The sequence below is a fragment of the Lepisosteus oculatus genome, chromosome 6 (genome assembly GCF_040954835.1).
Source record: "Lepisosteus oculatus isolate fLepOcu1 chromosome 6, fLepOcu1.hap2, whole genome shotgun sequence".
Classification (NCBI taxonomy): Eukaryota; Metazoa; Chordata; class Actinopteri; order Semionotiformes; family Lepisosteidae; genus Lepisosteus; species Lepisosteus oculatus.
The window spans coordinates 43844540-43860354 of NC_090701.1; the positions used below are offsets into that span (position 1 = coordinate 43844540).

The following is a 15815-nucleotide window of genomic DNA, read 5'->3' on the forward strand; positions in this document are numbered from 1 at the left end:
CCCACTTAATAGAGTCAGCCTTTCGACTGCTTCTAGGTACACGAACTCCTGTGGGAACGTTACCGAGATCTTAGAAACTAATATTCGCTATTTACTCAAAGTTGACTAAAGATCTGTAACGTACGAAACAGTATATTATCAGGGGCGAAAATATAGTATGCGTTTTGGGGTTTTTTTGTGCGTAGAATTTTAAACAAAATACAACATCTGATAGAGGAATAGACGTGGGGGGCATAGACGCCACAAAACGAATATAATGTTCAAACTGTTTTTATTGAGCAGTAAGTCCAAGTAAGACAGGATCTGGTGAAAAGGTACAGCTGTTATGCGTCTTTTTAAAAATTATTTCTTGCAAAAACAAACATAGCAGTGATCACAATAATGTAGTCATACCAGCAACATACACCAAATGTTTTTTTTAAACTATACTTCTTTGTATAAAACGGTATAAAATAATAATGCATATAATTATGCAACTTTATTCAGCTTTGAAGTATGAAATATCAAAATGTAGGAAATGTCCCACCATTTACACAGTACACTATTGATATCACAAAGGAAAAAAAAAACAGATTGTACAATTTCCCCTAAGCAAAAACTAATAAAAGTGTGTGTGTCTGTATTTACATATGTAATTAGAAAATAGAACATTTAAATACAATTGCATTTTCTCTAAATACAGGACATTATAACTTGCTTGTTTTTTTTCTTTTGGGATTAATTAAAGTCTTAGTTTAGTTATCCACTTGTATATATATATGATATACAATTGTAACACAGTTATATAAAAATATAGGTTTATTCCATGCTAAAAAGAAGAAAGGAAACAACGTTTCAGCTGCGAAGCCTTCCTTGCGTGTCCCCACAGCCAAAACATTGTTTCCTTTCTTCTCTTTTCAGCAGGGAATAAACCTTTACTTGTTCCTTTGCAGCCTACGAATTCTGATGCAGCTACCTACAGTACATGATCTTAATAAAAATGTCTTCTAACATAATGCAGAGACAGGTTTCCAGCAGTATATCTACTCAGTGAAATCTGGTCTAATTCATGTTTTTTTTTTTAAATGACAAAGTGTTTGACATATCTTATTGTGGATTTTCATCACTGACTGATTATAGTATATGTTTTAGAAAAAAAATATGTTAAGCCTCTTAGAAACATTGCACACTATTTACATTAGCATTTTCTAAAATATCAGTTTTTCACATCAATAAGCATTCGCAAAGAACACTCAGAAATAAAGTGACATATTACTTTTCTTATGCAACACAACATCCCCATATGAAAATATTTTGAAGAAAGACATATAGTTACTTCCTATGACTATTATAGTCTGGCATTCTGAGAAAAGTACATTGTATTCTTAAAATTGATAAATCTCTCAGAAACGCATCCCTTCACAAACAGACATTCATTGGAGTATATAGTTATCTTCTCTGATTTTTTCATACACTAAAATATCAAACAGCCCTTTTAGCGTTAAATGTGGAATGCACAGGATTCCAGTAATAATTGATTGTAAACGGAACTTTGTAGTTGTAAAATTAAATGGATCTGAAAGTGTTTTATAAATGTCAGACCATTAATTTACAATTAATGAAAATAAAGAACTGAAATAGCTTACAGAAAGCGTGTTGGTTACATTCAGAAGGTATTATTCTCTTACCCAGAGTTGATACTCTGCACACATTACCGAGAATCAATTTTCTCTTTCATAATTACTTTTTGAGAGCCAGGCAGATCACTCATGTAAAAGGAACCTCCATTCATCATTCCACCTTGTGCACCTGAGCTAGACGATACTGTTTTTTCTCTATATACTAAATTCTGCGAGCCAGGCAGTCCAACACTGTGCATGGATCCTTGATTAGCCCCAGAAATCCCCTCCTGCACAAACTGCCCTGATCCAGCCTTCTTCTCCACAAACACCACATTCTGTGACCCTGGCAGTCCAACCCTGTGCAAGGTTCCTTGATTAGATCCAGTAATCCCCTCCTGTACAAACTGCCCTGATCCAGCCTTCCTCTCCACTAACATTACATTCTGTGACCCTGGCAGTCCAACCCTGTGCAAGGTTCCTTGATTAGATCCAGTAAACCCCTCCTGCATATACTGCCCTGATCCAGCCTTCCTCTCCACTAACATTACATTCTGTGACCCTGGCAGTCCAACCCTGTGCATGGCTCCTTGATTAGATCCAGTAAACCCCTCCTGCATATACTGCCCTGATCCAGCCTTCCTCTCCACTAACATTACATTCTGTGACCCTGGCAGTCCAACCCTGTGCAAGGTTCCTTGATTAGATCCAGTAAACCCCTCCTGCATATACTGCCCTGACCCAGCCTTCCTCTCCACTAACACCACATTCTGAGAGCCTGGGATTTCACTCCTGTTCAAGGTGCCATGGAGGTAACCCAGCACTCCGCCCTGCACAGCAGATCCAGACACAACTCTGTTCTCCTGTACCAGGACCTTCTCAGAGCCTGAGCCTTCATTCATCAGCAGCACACCCTGCACATTAGGAGCAGCTGGCCTTTCTGAGAAGAGCATGGTGTTGTGGACCTGCGGCTCCACAATGTACCGAGTGGGTTGAACCGCTGGGGTGGTAGTGTAATAGACAGGCTGTTGGATGACATATGCAGGACTGGGAACAACGACATTTTCTCTGAGGTGCATGGCTGGGAGAGTGGTGGAAGAATACTGCTCGGTGACGATGTTTTTCTGGATCTGGGGCTGAGGAACTGGGCTGGGCTGAGGTCTCACAGCATCAGTTGTCACAGTGTTTTCTCTCTTGATCTCTGTGCGAGTTACAGCCACATCCTGGACAGTAGGCATGGCAGGAGGGACCAAAACCTCCGATTTCATTTCTTTACTCGTGCAGATCTCAGCAAGGGTCTTAAACTTGGGTCCCAGGTCGTTCAGGAACTCCAAATCATCATCTCCTTCAATGAAACTGCAGCATCCCACTGAACCCACAGGGGATTCTCGTCCTTCAAAGTCATAAATCAGTAAGCCATCTTTCTGAATCTGGTCTTCCTCGGCCACGCACATGGACTTCTGCAGCATACAAGGAGACAACAATAAGAGGTCAGTGAGCGATGATGGCTTCAGTATAAATATAATCACGTACAGACAAGAAAAAACATTCAAGTACCTATATGTGTATGATTCCTACTCAATGACAAATGAAAGGCAGAGAGCCCAGTTTCCTTCCCCATCGGGGTGGGGGATTGAACCTTTGAAGAGAGCATTTAAATCAGCCAATCGCACCCATCCTTAATGTCCCCATGAGATGGGAGGAAACTACAGTACCTACAGAAAACCCAAGAGAACCTCCTGGAGAACAAGTGAACTCCCCAGAGACAGGTGCCCAAGGTCCAGGTCTCCAGAGCTGTGAGGTGTGATAGCAGTGACAGCACCACTGTGTCACCCTGACATGTGCAGATTGCTGGATCGGGGCCAATTACAAAATCATGAACCCATTAATCTAGTCTACCCACAGACAGCAGTACCACATTGAGAGAAACTAGTCTTATAAGATGCTGGAGAACAGTGGATTCTGGAAGAGGAGCACAGCCTTCTGTGGAATGTGGTCCAGACAAGAATCTCTGTTGTACCTGCAGTCACTGCTTTCTCACAGCACCTGCTGTACCTAACACAGTGGCATCACAGGGAAGGAAGGAAAAAAAGACTACAACTTATCACTGCTTTTCTTTCTGCAGCACTAGGACTCTGCTATTACTTGAGTCTCACATTGATGTTCCTTTTGTACTGTGTATTAAGGTAACTTGTTTTATCCATGTTTTGGCAGTAAACATGACAAATGTCCCTATCAACACTCAGGTGGAGCCACAGGCTTGTTTGAAACAGACTGTGAAATACATTTCTTAACTAATAATGTTTAGGTACAAAAATACTGTATAGCCTGCTTAAATGCCCGGATTTCAGTAAATTCCGAACAATGTTGTACGTTTTTAATAATGGATGCTTTTTACTTCTCCCTGCCGTATGAATTAAAGTTAAGCTGCAAATATTAGCTGTAATTAATTAATGATCACCATAGCGTATGATTACTTCAAAGCCACTGTCTTACCTCACGCAGCGACGTTTTAAGAGCGAACGTTTATATCCGGCGTTTATTTTAAAAGCACCTTATGCGGTACTAATGCCATGCAAATGAGCTATAAGTCAAGCCAGTTACCTGCATATAGTACTCTTCCAAATAAGCGTCAGGGAGTGCAATTCCATCATGGTAACTTTCCCGGACTTCAGACCTGGAGTTGCGAATGCTCGAGTTCCGCTGGTAACTCATGTCTCCCAGAGCTCGGCCATCAGTCTCTGCATTGACGCCGAACCCGGCCGTCTTTCTAATTGTCCTCTGTCCATTGCCGAAGACACCTTCACCTGCAATCGCCGTCTGCGACCCTCTCGAACCTGCAGCAAGCATCCCCACGCCAGGCACGAACCCTCCTTGGTAAGCTTCCAGAGGCGGGACCGCCTGCAAGCGCGGAGAGGAAAAGTGAAAAACACAAAAATGACCTGCGCTGGATCGCTACGTGAAATCCCAACACACCATTGATGAAATATTGTTTAGCGCCATTTCCCGCAGAGCAAACTTTTCCGCATTCTGAATGAGGGGATTTACTGATTGAGGTCATCAGGATCCGCCCCCTCTCTAATTAAAACACACACACACATTAGTACTGGTAAATGAGTGACAACTTCTCATTGCTTCTTCGGTTCTTACTTTTCCAAGCTCCGCTACAATTGAAATTCTCTCACTGTGGGCATAATATTTCCTTCGGTTTATAGACAGTATTTGAAAACATAATTCAGGACTTGAGAAACGTATTTCAATCGGTTTTGTTTTAGTTGTTAACAATTTCAAATAGTTTGTAGCATGATTCGAAGTATCCTGTCTTTCAAAAGAAATTCAAAAGGAAATATGTTGAAAATATACCTATATAATATAATATATATATATATTAAATCTGCACGTCATGGCTGATAATAACTTTGAAGCTTAAGATAGCTCAGCTTACCTTGTCTTCGCCTTGTCCTTCTGTGTGATATGAAATCAAATGCTCTTTGGTGTCAAAAGGCATGTCAAGAAAAGCCCCTCCTTTTCCTCCAACCCCAAGCCCGCCACACGAGCAGAACAGCAGCAGCAGAGGCACCACTGTTGAGAAGAAGAAGCCATTCCTTAATATGTGTGGCCATACAATCGTCAATTGTACTGAAAAAGCGCAAGTCTGAATGACACCTAAAAGAAACTAAACCTCCGAAGAGAACCCGCAAGCACGTTTTCAGCCGTTGCTTAAAAATCTTACAACATCCAAGTAGGGAGTATTCCAGGCTCTCATATTTGACTTCAATAACTCGAAGTACTTCTGCCCAGCTAATTCAGCAGGGTGAATTCCCCTCATACAGACAAGTTGAAAAATATCTTAAACACTACACAGTCAACCCAATGTGTGTCTTCAGACACAACGGTTCAACACGAGCCAGAGGACACGAGTGGAAACTACATGGAACTGTATTTGCCACATACATGAGCAAGAAGCACTTTTTACACAAAGGGTAGTGGAGAGGTCTTGAACACACTGTTCTACCCAGCCGTGGTGTTGATGCTGAAACCCTGGCTTCTTTCAAGAAACAGCTGGAGGAGCAGCGCCTCAGATCAGTGAGCTATATGGTTTTGATGAGCCTCATGGCTTCCTCTGGCTGGTAAACACCCTAATATTCTAATGGGTTTTGTGTGATTTCCCACACTGGTGGCTGTACAAAAAATGATTAAAATAGGCCTGTTTCCATGATCGTTTGAGCTGTATGATGAGACAGCTTTGTGCCAAAATGTAGTGGGTGTGGTAACAAAAGAGACTGAGTAATTCACCTATTGGCCATTGTAAGTAACAAAGGAAAGGTATAAAAGCAGGAAGTACAAAAGCCAGCTATATAGAGTAAGTGTCTGTACTCAGTAGTACTTTACTTTAGTGCATTTACTATTAGAGAATAGCCATATTGAACTGTAATTAAATATGAATGATTTCGAATAGTAGATGCACTATTTAATGCAAGTGTAAATGCACTATTTAATGTAATACTAATGAAATTGAACTGTAATTGTACTGTGAGTTTGTTTATTGCACATTCTTTGTGGTGACAAACATTTCTGCATTATTATCTTATTATCATTTTTATCTTATTATTAATTAGATATTTAACTCTACTGCATTGTTATATAGGCATGCAGAAATATATAAATGGCTGAAGAAAGTCACATGAGACTGGTTAAACTAATGCATAGTGCAGTTATTAAGTTTCTGATGAGTTCTGTTCAAATCAGGAAAGTGTGTCCAAATCAGTTGGATACCTGTAAAAAACAAACTTTCTTAGCTTAGCGCACTCAGCCCTATTTCCACCTCTTTCATGCTGTTTTGATTTATTGTGTGTAAAGGCTGAGCAGTTTGTGCAATACAAACTGAGGTAACATCTCCAGATCTGACGCATCTTAGAGAACTGAACAGCTGCATTGTGGATGCAGTAGTTTTCTCTAGTAATTTCGCAGATGGGAACATTTGATACTGCCAATCATACTACTAATGAAGATTTTCTAAATTGTCAAGCTATGCCATCTGATACAAAATGGTCAATGCGGTGATGAAGTAATGGACATACAAACTCTGCCACACAATGGAGCAATCGCCCTCTTGAGAGGTTCTGTGGAGAATGTCATCGCAATGGATGTCACTGCACAAAGCTATGTTCTGTATTTTCAAGGATGTCCTGAGCTGTATAGCTCTCTTTTACAGTGCCTGAATGATATGAATTTATGATTCAGGGCACTGGCTCTCCAGAATTCATGGGACCGGCTTGAAGGAGTTAGGATGAGTAGTGAAACACAGGTATGGAAACTTTGTTGGCATGTACTTACACAACAGCATCAGAAGTCCAAGAAGCAGCAGACCAATGCCTGCAGGACCAAATTCAGCACCAGTAGTTTTTCTTACACTTGCACAGTTGTCCTCATTATTTTTACAAGTGCAGACGTCAACTTTGACAACCTGCTTATCAGGACAGGATAGTCCTTGTTGGTCTTTCACCTCCACAGCGACTTCATATGGGCCAGGCCACAGGTTTTCCTGGGCTCGCAGGATTGCAGTGGTGTCTTAAAAGAGAGAAATATACAGATACTCCATCGTGCACGAGGACAACAATAAATTCTGAATTTTTTCCTTATGATTTTTATTTACTAGTTTGATTGCAAAAAAACTAAAAAAAAAACAGTTGACTGAATATTACAGGAAGCACATGCCCAAGGTTATCAAGGCCGAAAGAAACAAAAATTAACGGAGTATAAATAATTGAGCGTTACGTATTTAGATGGCTGTCAATAGTTTTCACTGATTAAATTTATATATATACAGTAGTAATTCTACACTGTTTACATTTGACAGAAAATGTACACTTGTATTAAGTGTATAAAAACAACTATGGGATGGAGCTTATAGCCCTGATTCCAAGAAACTGGAAATGCCTCTGACGGACTCCACAGAGGTCATTTAAGATGTACTGGTCACAGCAAAGACTGCTGGATGGCATCCACGGTGTTGTGTAGCACGTTGTAAAATGTAACACAACTGACCACAAGGACATCAGAATTCATGAATCTCTAAATATGTCATGGTCAACACCTCTGTGTTCCCTTTCCTCACCATGGGTAGATGGCCTCTCATTCGTAACCGTTCATTACTAGAAAAGTCTACTTCCACAACACCATGTTACAGTATTTCTACAGTATTGTTTAAAAGTATTCAAATCTATATTTAGCACAGCTAATTCACTAGAAGTACCATTTCTAGGATTAATTAAAATAGAAGAAAGTATATCATCAAACAACAGTCTCTACACTTTAAATTGATGAGTGAGGTTGCTGGAGTTGGTATGAATAATACCTAGAGTCACAAATACAATAATTCTCTTGATTGTGTAAGCACAGAACGCACACGCTTAAAAAAAGTTGAAATTACTCTCAGAACCAGTCCTTACCATTCAGTTTTTCAACTCTCCACGTGCCCTTGGTACCTTCAGGAATGATTTTGAAATCAAAGGGAGGCCCATTGGGATCAGCATCTCCATCCTCTGCTGTGACAAACACAGCTTTGCTCTTGGTACACAGAACCTGGGAGGTACTGGTCAGAACTGGACAGTGGTCATTGTGGTCCTCCACCTGGAGAGCAATCGTACCGGTGGCGGTCTTGGAAGGCATATCTGGAAAACACATTGGTTGAAATATTTTTAAACAAGTGAAGATGTATCACTTGTTACAATTGAGCGGCCATCTGCAATGGAAAGGTCAGTTTTATGACAATAAAGACAATCTAATTTTAACCATTCAAAGATGTTCATGGGGGATTTTCTCCTACGTAGTAAATGGAGAAAGTGGAGCAAGAACATTGAGTGACAGACTGACTAGAGCCCAGCTGTTGTGTTGAAAAGCTACTTCATTATGAGAAATGCACAACAACAGCACTACATCTATTCCCTGTTAAGCTACTGTGAAGTAGCAATTCATGAGGCTGACCTAGAGAAATGACTTAATGGGCACAGCACTCGAGCAGATACAACGATGGATTTACTAACATCACATTTCAAAACACAGAATACTGTTTTTCTGTGCCTTTTAGCAATTGATTTTTACTTACCATCAGTCATAACCAATATTTTTGCGTAGTATGTGCCGTTAGTTAAGTGTTTGGACTCCCGGTCTGGCAGCTTGTTCAGTTTGATCTCTGCCGTCTTTTCATCAATTGACAACCAGTTGTCAGGATCATATGCCTTTGCATATCTGCAATAACCCAGAAAACACAGTGATGATGAATGCCACCTATGCACATGAACAAATGAAGTGAATTTCTGCATCACTAATAGTGTAGGTCTGTTAGAGGTGATAGTAGCGAGTCATTCATTTAACCCTGAGTACTGCACTTCACCTCATGTCACACACAAACGTTTGATCACACTGGCTTTTCTCTCAGCAGTGTCCAGTGTTCTCATCAGGCTCTTTTAATTGGCCTATTATCGATTTTTCTGAATGCGTTTATTGCTGCCTTTCCTACATTATGTCAAAATCGCCTTTATAGAGAGACTTGCATTTCCTTTTCAATTTGAAAATCGACTTTCACATATAACATTAGTTTATTTGCAGAGTTTCTTTATCAGTGGGGTTTTTAGAAGTGTACAGTGGTTCTCACAATTTTATTATCAAGTATGATATAATTGGAGCTTAAAGAAATATATAATGAATGATCAATTTGTCAAATGGGAGGACATCATTTAAACCATCTAGGCAGTTTGGGAGTAAGTAAATTTATGTTTCAACGATATTTTTAAATGATTATATTTAAGTACATGGAAATACAAATGCAAACTGGGAGGGTTGAATGCCCTCAAAAAACTTGTGGCTTGTAAAGGATCAATAACAGAAAAACATCAGTGTTAACCATGGAAAAGTTTAGAATCTACAGTACACATAGAACTCTCCTGTGTAATATTAAAAGCTCAATGCATAAAATTACCAAAGTGTGCACATGACTGAAGAATATCACTATATTCTATCCAACATTTCAGATACACTTTAATAGTGCAGAATGGATAATAAAATAATTTATTCTTGTAGTTTCTAATTTCTCTCATGCCAAAGCATATCTTTTTATGATGTGGCCAAATTCTAAAGCAGACACTGAAATCATCAGATGGCATGCAAGCAAAGATAATTCCACCTGAATGGTTACATCATTTTCTGTATCGTTAGCTGTCACACAGTTCATAACAAAGTACATCTGATTTTCAGCTATAGATGTAAAGATCTGTACATACTGTACATCTGAATGCCCAGAAGTTCAAAACACAAAAATCAAAACTGAGTTCACAAACAAAAAACTGACACAACACAAACAAAAATCAGAGCACAAACCAAAGAAAAGGACACAACACAAACAAAAATGCGAGCACACAAAAAAGATTGCACAAAAAACCTACACAACATGAACACAAATGGGTACACAAAGATGTGTTCAAAACAGAAATAGGTTCTCACAACGGACATGTCATCTGTTGTAAGGTGACAGGCAGCACTGAGTGGAGCGCACATGTTGAGTTTTTGTGAATTTTCGTGAAAAAAACACCACAACAGTTGGATGTTCTGTCTGTGTCATGGAGGACAGCTTGGTTCAGGACAATACAGGCAGGGGTCAAAATGTCCTGAAACTGTCTGGATTTTGCTCATGACAAATGTTTTAGCACTTTCAATTTCACAATCATCCAAGTGAAACCTGGTAAATCAGTGAAAACTCACCTGACTCTCTCAGCGGGCTTCCCAGTGTCCCCATTGATGGCTGGATATTTTGCAATCACATTGCTGATGTTGAGGGTTTTTTTCCCCTCAGAAACAGAGATCGCCTTTACCTTTGGACTAAACCTGGGACCTTCAGGCTGGTTCTTGACTTGAATTTTAATAGGATAGGTCTTCCCTGACCCAAATCCCGATCCGGAGCCCGATCCAGAGCCCGATCCGGAGCCCGATCCGGAGCCTGATCCAGAGCCTGATCCAGAGCCCGATCCAGAGCCCGATCCAGAGCCAAATCCTACTGCACCTGCACCAGAATACTCTGCCTTGTTTCTGACAGCCACAGCAAGGTTGAGGTTCTGCATCGTTTCGTAATCTAGTTCCTTTAAAGGAAGAAGAAAGAAATCACGATGGAGACCCTGATTCCCTTCTATAGGATACGCACCAGCTGTAGTAGTCCCATATGCTGTACAAGAAGGCGGCAACATATCCTTTATATGTTCAACATCTATTGTAGCAAAGTTTAAAGAGCAAATATCAAAATATACCCGTATATGTATAATAATATCTGTACAATGCTAAACATTTAACATGCAGTTACAAGAGTTTAAATACAGCATGGGCAGCAAAGGCATAAAAGGCATAAAATGATTTATACTAAAAGAACAGGTTTATTCCATGCTGAAAAGAAAAGAAAGGAAACACAATGTTTCGGCTGTGGAAAATACTAAAGGCTGGTATTTAACATGCAATTACATGAGACGCAGCTATCAATTTGCAATATATACCTTATTCAGCATTAAGACGCCTTCATTAGTGTGAGAGTCCTTCACGATACTGAAGTAGCCTGCTTCATTTCCTGACACAATGTCAAACTCTGTCTCCCAGTTGTCTGTAAATTCGAGATCTTTATCCAAGGCCTTCAGTCTCATGACTTCAACATTAGCTGTGTTTTCTTCCACACTGGCAGAATACTGAGAGAAAAAATCAAAAGAGCAGTAGAATTAATTCAAAACGTCTTTTTCACATGTATTTGTTGTTGTTGTTTTATTTTAGCATAAATACAAAAAAGCAAATCCATTCAGGCCACTCATGTAGGATATAATGATGATTCATTTTCATTGCCTGCAAGTTAATTTGAGAAATAAATATATAATTTTATTAATGCTAGTCATTTATAAATCTAATCATGGCAGCCTGGCAAATTATCATATGCTTTTAAAATAAAATGATAAATTATAACTCTGTGATTATAAATTAATAGTTATTGATAATGAGCATAAATTAATAAATATTAAAAATGAATATACAGCAAATAAATTGGTTGTTAGCAGTATAGGCGAAATATTCTGAAAGTCTTCTTTTCATTTTCCAAGATACAGAACACAGAAATAAACAATTAAAGAATAGTTTCTGCATTTTTCAAAAGGTAGATTGAATCTTTAGAACTCAGTAATCTACACATTAGCATGTCCAGAAAAGTGGAAAGAATTATTGGAAATATACATGTATCATATGTAAATATCTGTGAAATATACAGAACAAAATAAAATTGACATTTAATCACAAATATGAAACTGAAAATGTTCTTACTTCATCTTTCTCCAGTGTAGGAACATTATCATTGACATCTAAGACTTGAATCTTAACTGTCCCCTGACCGACATTGCCAGTGATCTTTCCATTCAAATCTCTGCCTTGTACAACTAAAGTGTACGTGTCTACTGTCTGCAAAAAAGAAACAAAACTTCAGTCAAGAGAAAACATACATCAGCACTGGTATACATTATGTACAAATACTAAAATGCGCTCTCACATTTATATTTAAAGGGCACTTTTATATGAAGCTGGCAAACTATAATTGTAGTCAACTACATTGTTTTAATAGTATATAATGAAATCAAGTATATAGAACTCAAAGACTGAATGAATCTGCGTAGCCATTTCCAATTGAAACCACCTGTCATAGGGTATTAGTACTGTTATTAGGATAATCTCTTCATGCTAGTCATTTTGAAAGAATGATTTCAGAAAGTACGCTGAATTGCACATCACTTGAACAATAAAAAACAACAAAAAACACTTACTTCCCTGTCAAGGGTATTTGTTTTAGCGTAAACCATGCCTGTGTCTTCGTCTATATAAAACATCTGTGGCTCTGGTGGGGACTGGCTCACGATGCTGTATTTAATTTTAGCGTGGTCTGTAGCAGGGTCGTCATCATCTGTAGCAATTACTTGCATGACAAAGGTGCCTAGAATATAAGATAATAAGAAATCTTATAAATCAAACCTTTTTGTAATGTCAATATTCCATATAAACAAATCATATTAACAACAGAAAAGTTGCACTATCACAATGACCACTATTCCTTTCAGTAGCCATTTTCAGTTGCTTCTTTTACTACTGCATGAATAACTAATCAATTCTGGATTTGTAAAATATTAATCTGGAAAATGTTCTACCACCAAAGGAAGTTTAAATATATCTTCAACACAGAATAAATGAAGGGTGTGTTATGTATGGGACATGGGTTTGACTTTAAAAGCCTCCGTTTTTGAGAATATAGACAAAAAATAGGTGAATTAGTCAAACAGCTTGTGAATGTAGAGCAACAGATTTTCTGTAATATTAAATAGCTATTAGTCTTGCACTGTTTTCCTCACTGCTTTCCATCGAAACAGTCTTTGTCTGTGCTTCTTAATATCTTACCTATCTAAAGGTAATGGCATGGTGTGGAGATTGAGGCTTGTAGTGCTCACAATGGACTGGGCAGTGGTCTGAGTAACATGGAATGCTCTATGTACAGTATGTGTTTTTTTTTTTTAATTGTGTTCGAATCATTTTGAATATCCATTAAATATTTGGCCTCGCGGTCAGTCTCATGAACACTTGATCATTCATGACACTGACCATGATGCACCTGAGTGATTTTAACTGCTGTGGAGCACAGAAGCAATTCATCAGTGAGAGAGTTGATTGAGCACATGCGATAAGGTGAGTCGACCTTCTGCATATTAAGTAATGAAAATCAAGAAGGAAAAACATAGAAAGGAACCAATATGCTACATTTATCCAGACAACAGCAGCAGGTTGGATTCTGGCCTAAGCCAGCGCACTGTCACTTGCTGGCCATTTGTCATGTATTAATGCTGTCCCTGTTCACAGTCAGTCAATTTCTAACCAGACCTAAGAGCCAAAAGCAGTTTGTAAAACACATGTCATTTTGGACATCACGAGTTATGACACCTCAAGAAGACTGACTGCCTGGTATGACACTTGGGCCAAGAATGGTCTGGTCACTACAAGAATCAACATATAGGAATACTGCACAACACTACTACTACTAATAATAATAATTGCTTACACTTACAGTAAGTACATAGCGCTTTTCTAGACACTCCACTCAAAGTGCTTTACAGGTAAAGGGGACTCCCCTCCACCACCACCAGTGTGCAGCCCCACCTGGATGATGTGACGGCAGCCATAGTGCGCCAGTACTCTCACCACACACCAGGGGGATTATTAGGAGGCCATGATTGGTAAGGGCCAATGGGACATTTGGCCAGGATGCCGGGGTTACACCCCTACTCTTTTCGAGAAACACACTGGGATTTTTAATGACCACAGAGAGTCAGGACCTCGGTTTTACATCTCATCTGCAGCACGGCGCCTCTTTAGAGTATAGTGCCCCTGCCGCTATGCTGGGGCATTAGGACCCACATAGACCACAGGGTGAGCGCCCCCTGCTGGCCCCGCTAACATCTCTTCCAGCAGCAACCTTAGTTTTTCCCAGGAGGTCTCCCATCCAGGTACGGACCAGGCTCACACCTGCTTAGCTTCAGTGGATTGCCAGTTGTGAGTTGCAGGGTGATATGGCTGCTCAACTGAGACAGCATTTGCTGCCCTTCCTGCAGGCTCATCCTGATTTCACAAGATTTCAACAGGATGTCACGTCTGTTTCTATCTCACCGGAGCAGTCCTACCAAAGTGATAGCACTCAGCTAGTTGGGTGATATCGGGGAACCCTGGTGATATTGGTGGAATTAGTGGGATCAATTTGCACTCAGAGTGAGCTCCTTTACTGATCTTGGAAACCCTGTGGGTATTTTTTACATCATTGTGCATCATCTTTCTGCAGCATATTGAAAGAATCTCTTCAGCACTTTTAACACACACACTGACAACAGAAACAAGTTTGTAGTGAACAGAGTGCTGAAGACTAAGTTTAACAGTCAACAGACTGTTATAGTGTAAGAAACTAGGCAGTGCTTGGAATTTAGAATACTACTTTTGAAGGAAAAACAGAAAAAGAATTGCCTGCTTTGCTGAGTTCTTCAACTTTTCCCATCTGATTCTCTTTAAACACAGGGAAACAATCATTTTTGTCTTCAACTGCAATGCGGAGTTCAATATCCGTCTCCACAATATTGCCGAACGCATCCATTGCAACACCTGTAAGCTGTAACAGAGAAGAATCTGTGATTTCAATATATTCCAAATCTGTGCAATAGCTATCGCAAAGAAGAATGTGTGCACATTGAGGGTAATAATTGACGTACCATGAGCTGATCAACTGTAAAAAAACATACTTACATTGTAAAAAGCAATGTCCTCTCTATCCAGGATGTCTGTGACTCTAATATTGCCAGTGTTCCTATCAACAACAAATATGTGAAATGGTTCTTGATCAGCTCCTTTTCCTCTTAGTTCGTAGAACACTTTTTTTACAGACTCATGGTCAGAACGAATCTAAAAAGAAAAAAAAGTGAAAATAGTCAATGACATAGAAAAAATGACAATATTCCACATTATCAATTATATTAGCGGTGTGAGAGCACAGCCCCACTAGGGACTACATTCCCCAGATTCCTCTGGAGCATGAGCTGCTGCTCTATCACCTGTCCAGATGCAGGAAGGTAATTGGTCAGGTGACTCTTTAAAAACCAGGAAGTGGAAGCTTCCTGGGTCAGTCGGGGGTTTGGGGGGTTTGGGGGTTTGGGGGGGTTGAACCCCTATGTGCACCACTTACCAGAGCAGAATAACTGACCAAGGACTGAAGGAACTCTGAGCTTTGGGGCTTTTGGGAAGTTTTTGGGAAGAGTCTTGAAGGGAGGGATTTGTTATTTGGGGAAATTTGAGTCTGGTAAGCAGTGTTGCTGCTCAGTCATGAAACTGAAGGAACTTCAGGAAGATGTTTAGTTAGAAGCTTGAAGAAAAGCTAAGGCTTCTGTTTTGGTTTGGCTGTGCTGTTTTGAATTCCCTGCACTACTGAGAGAATGGCACTAGGATATTTTTTAACCTTACAGCTGTGTTGTTGTGTGTTTGTTGTCCTGGGCCTGCAGGTGTGTCATAGAGTAAGTGTACAGTAATTGGAAGCCCAAGACAGAATGACAAGGTTGGAGATAACTACCATGAGCCTTATCAGTGTGCTTGATTGTGTATTTAAAGAGTGGGCAGCCAGAT

General features: G+C 39.6%; 1 protein-coding gene across 2 annotated transcripts in view; it reads right to left on the reverse strand.

The window, feature by feature from the left end:
• Positions 1 to 1132: 1132 nt before the first annotated feature.
• The window catches only part of LOC102688792 (desmoglein-2.1-like), a 50436-nt gene continuing 35753 nt past the window's right edge, over positions 1133 to 15815 (reverse strand). For both annotated transcript variants that reach the window (XM_069191393.1, XM_069191394.1), the window contains 12 exons: positions 14946 to 15101; positions 14670 to 14811; positions 12437 to 12603; positions 11943 to 12077; positions 11138 to 11323; positions 10359 to 10732; positions 8707 to 8849; positions 8051 to 8272; positions 6936 to 7169; positions 5044 to 5180; positions 4203 to 4499; positions 1133 to 3058 (listed from right to left, as the gene is read on the reverse strand). In XM_069191393.1, the coding sequence (XP_069047494.1) occupies positions 1691 to 3058; positions 4203 to 4499; positions 5044 to 5180; positions 6936 to 7169; positions 8051 to 8272; positions 8707 to 8849; positions 10359 to 10732; positions 11138 to 11323; positions 11943 to 12077; positions 12437 to 12603; positions 14670 to 14811; positions 14946 to 15101 (3561 nt within the window). In that variant the 3' untranslated portion in view covers positions 1133 to 1690. The remainder of the gene's footprint in view (positions 3059 to 4202; positions 4500 to 5043; positions 5181 to 6935; positions 7170 to 8050; positions 8273 to 8706; positions 8850 to 10358; positions 10733 to 11137; positions 11324 to 11942; positions 12078 to 12436; positions 12604 to 14669; positions 14812 to 14945; positions 15102 to 15815) is intronic.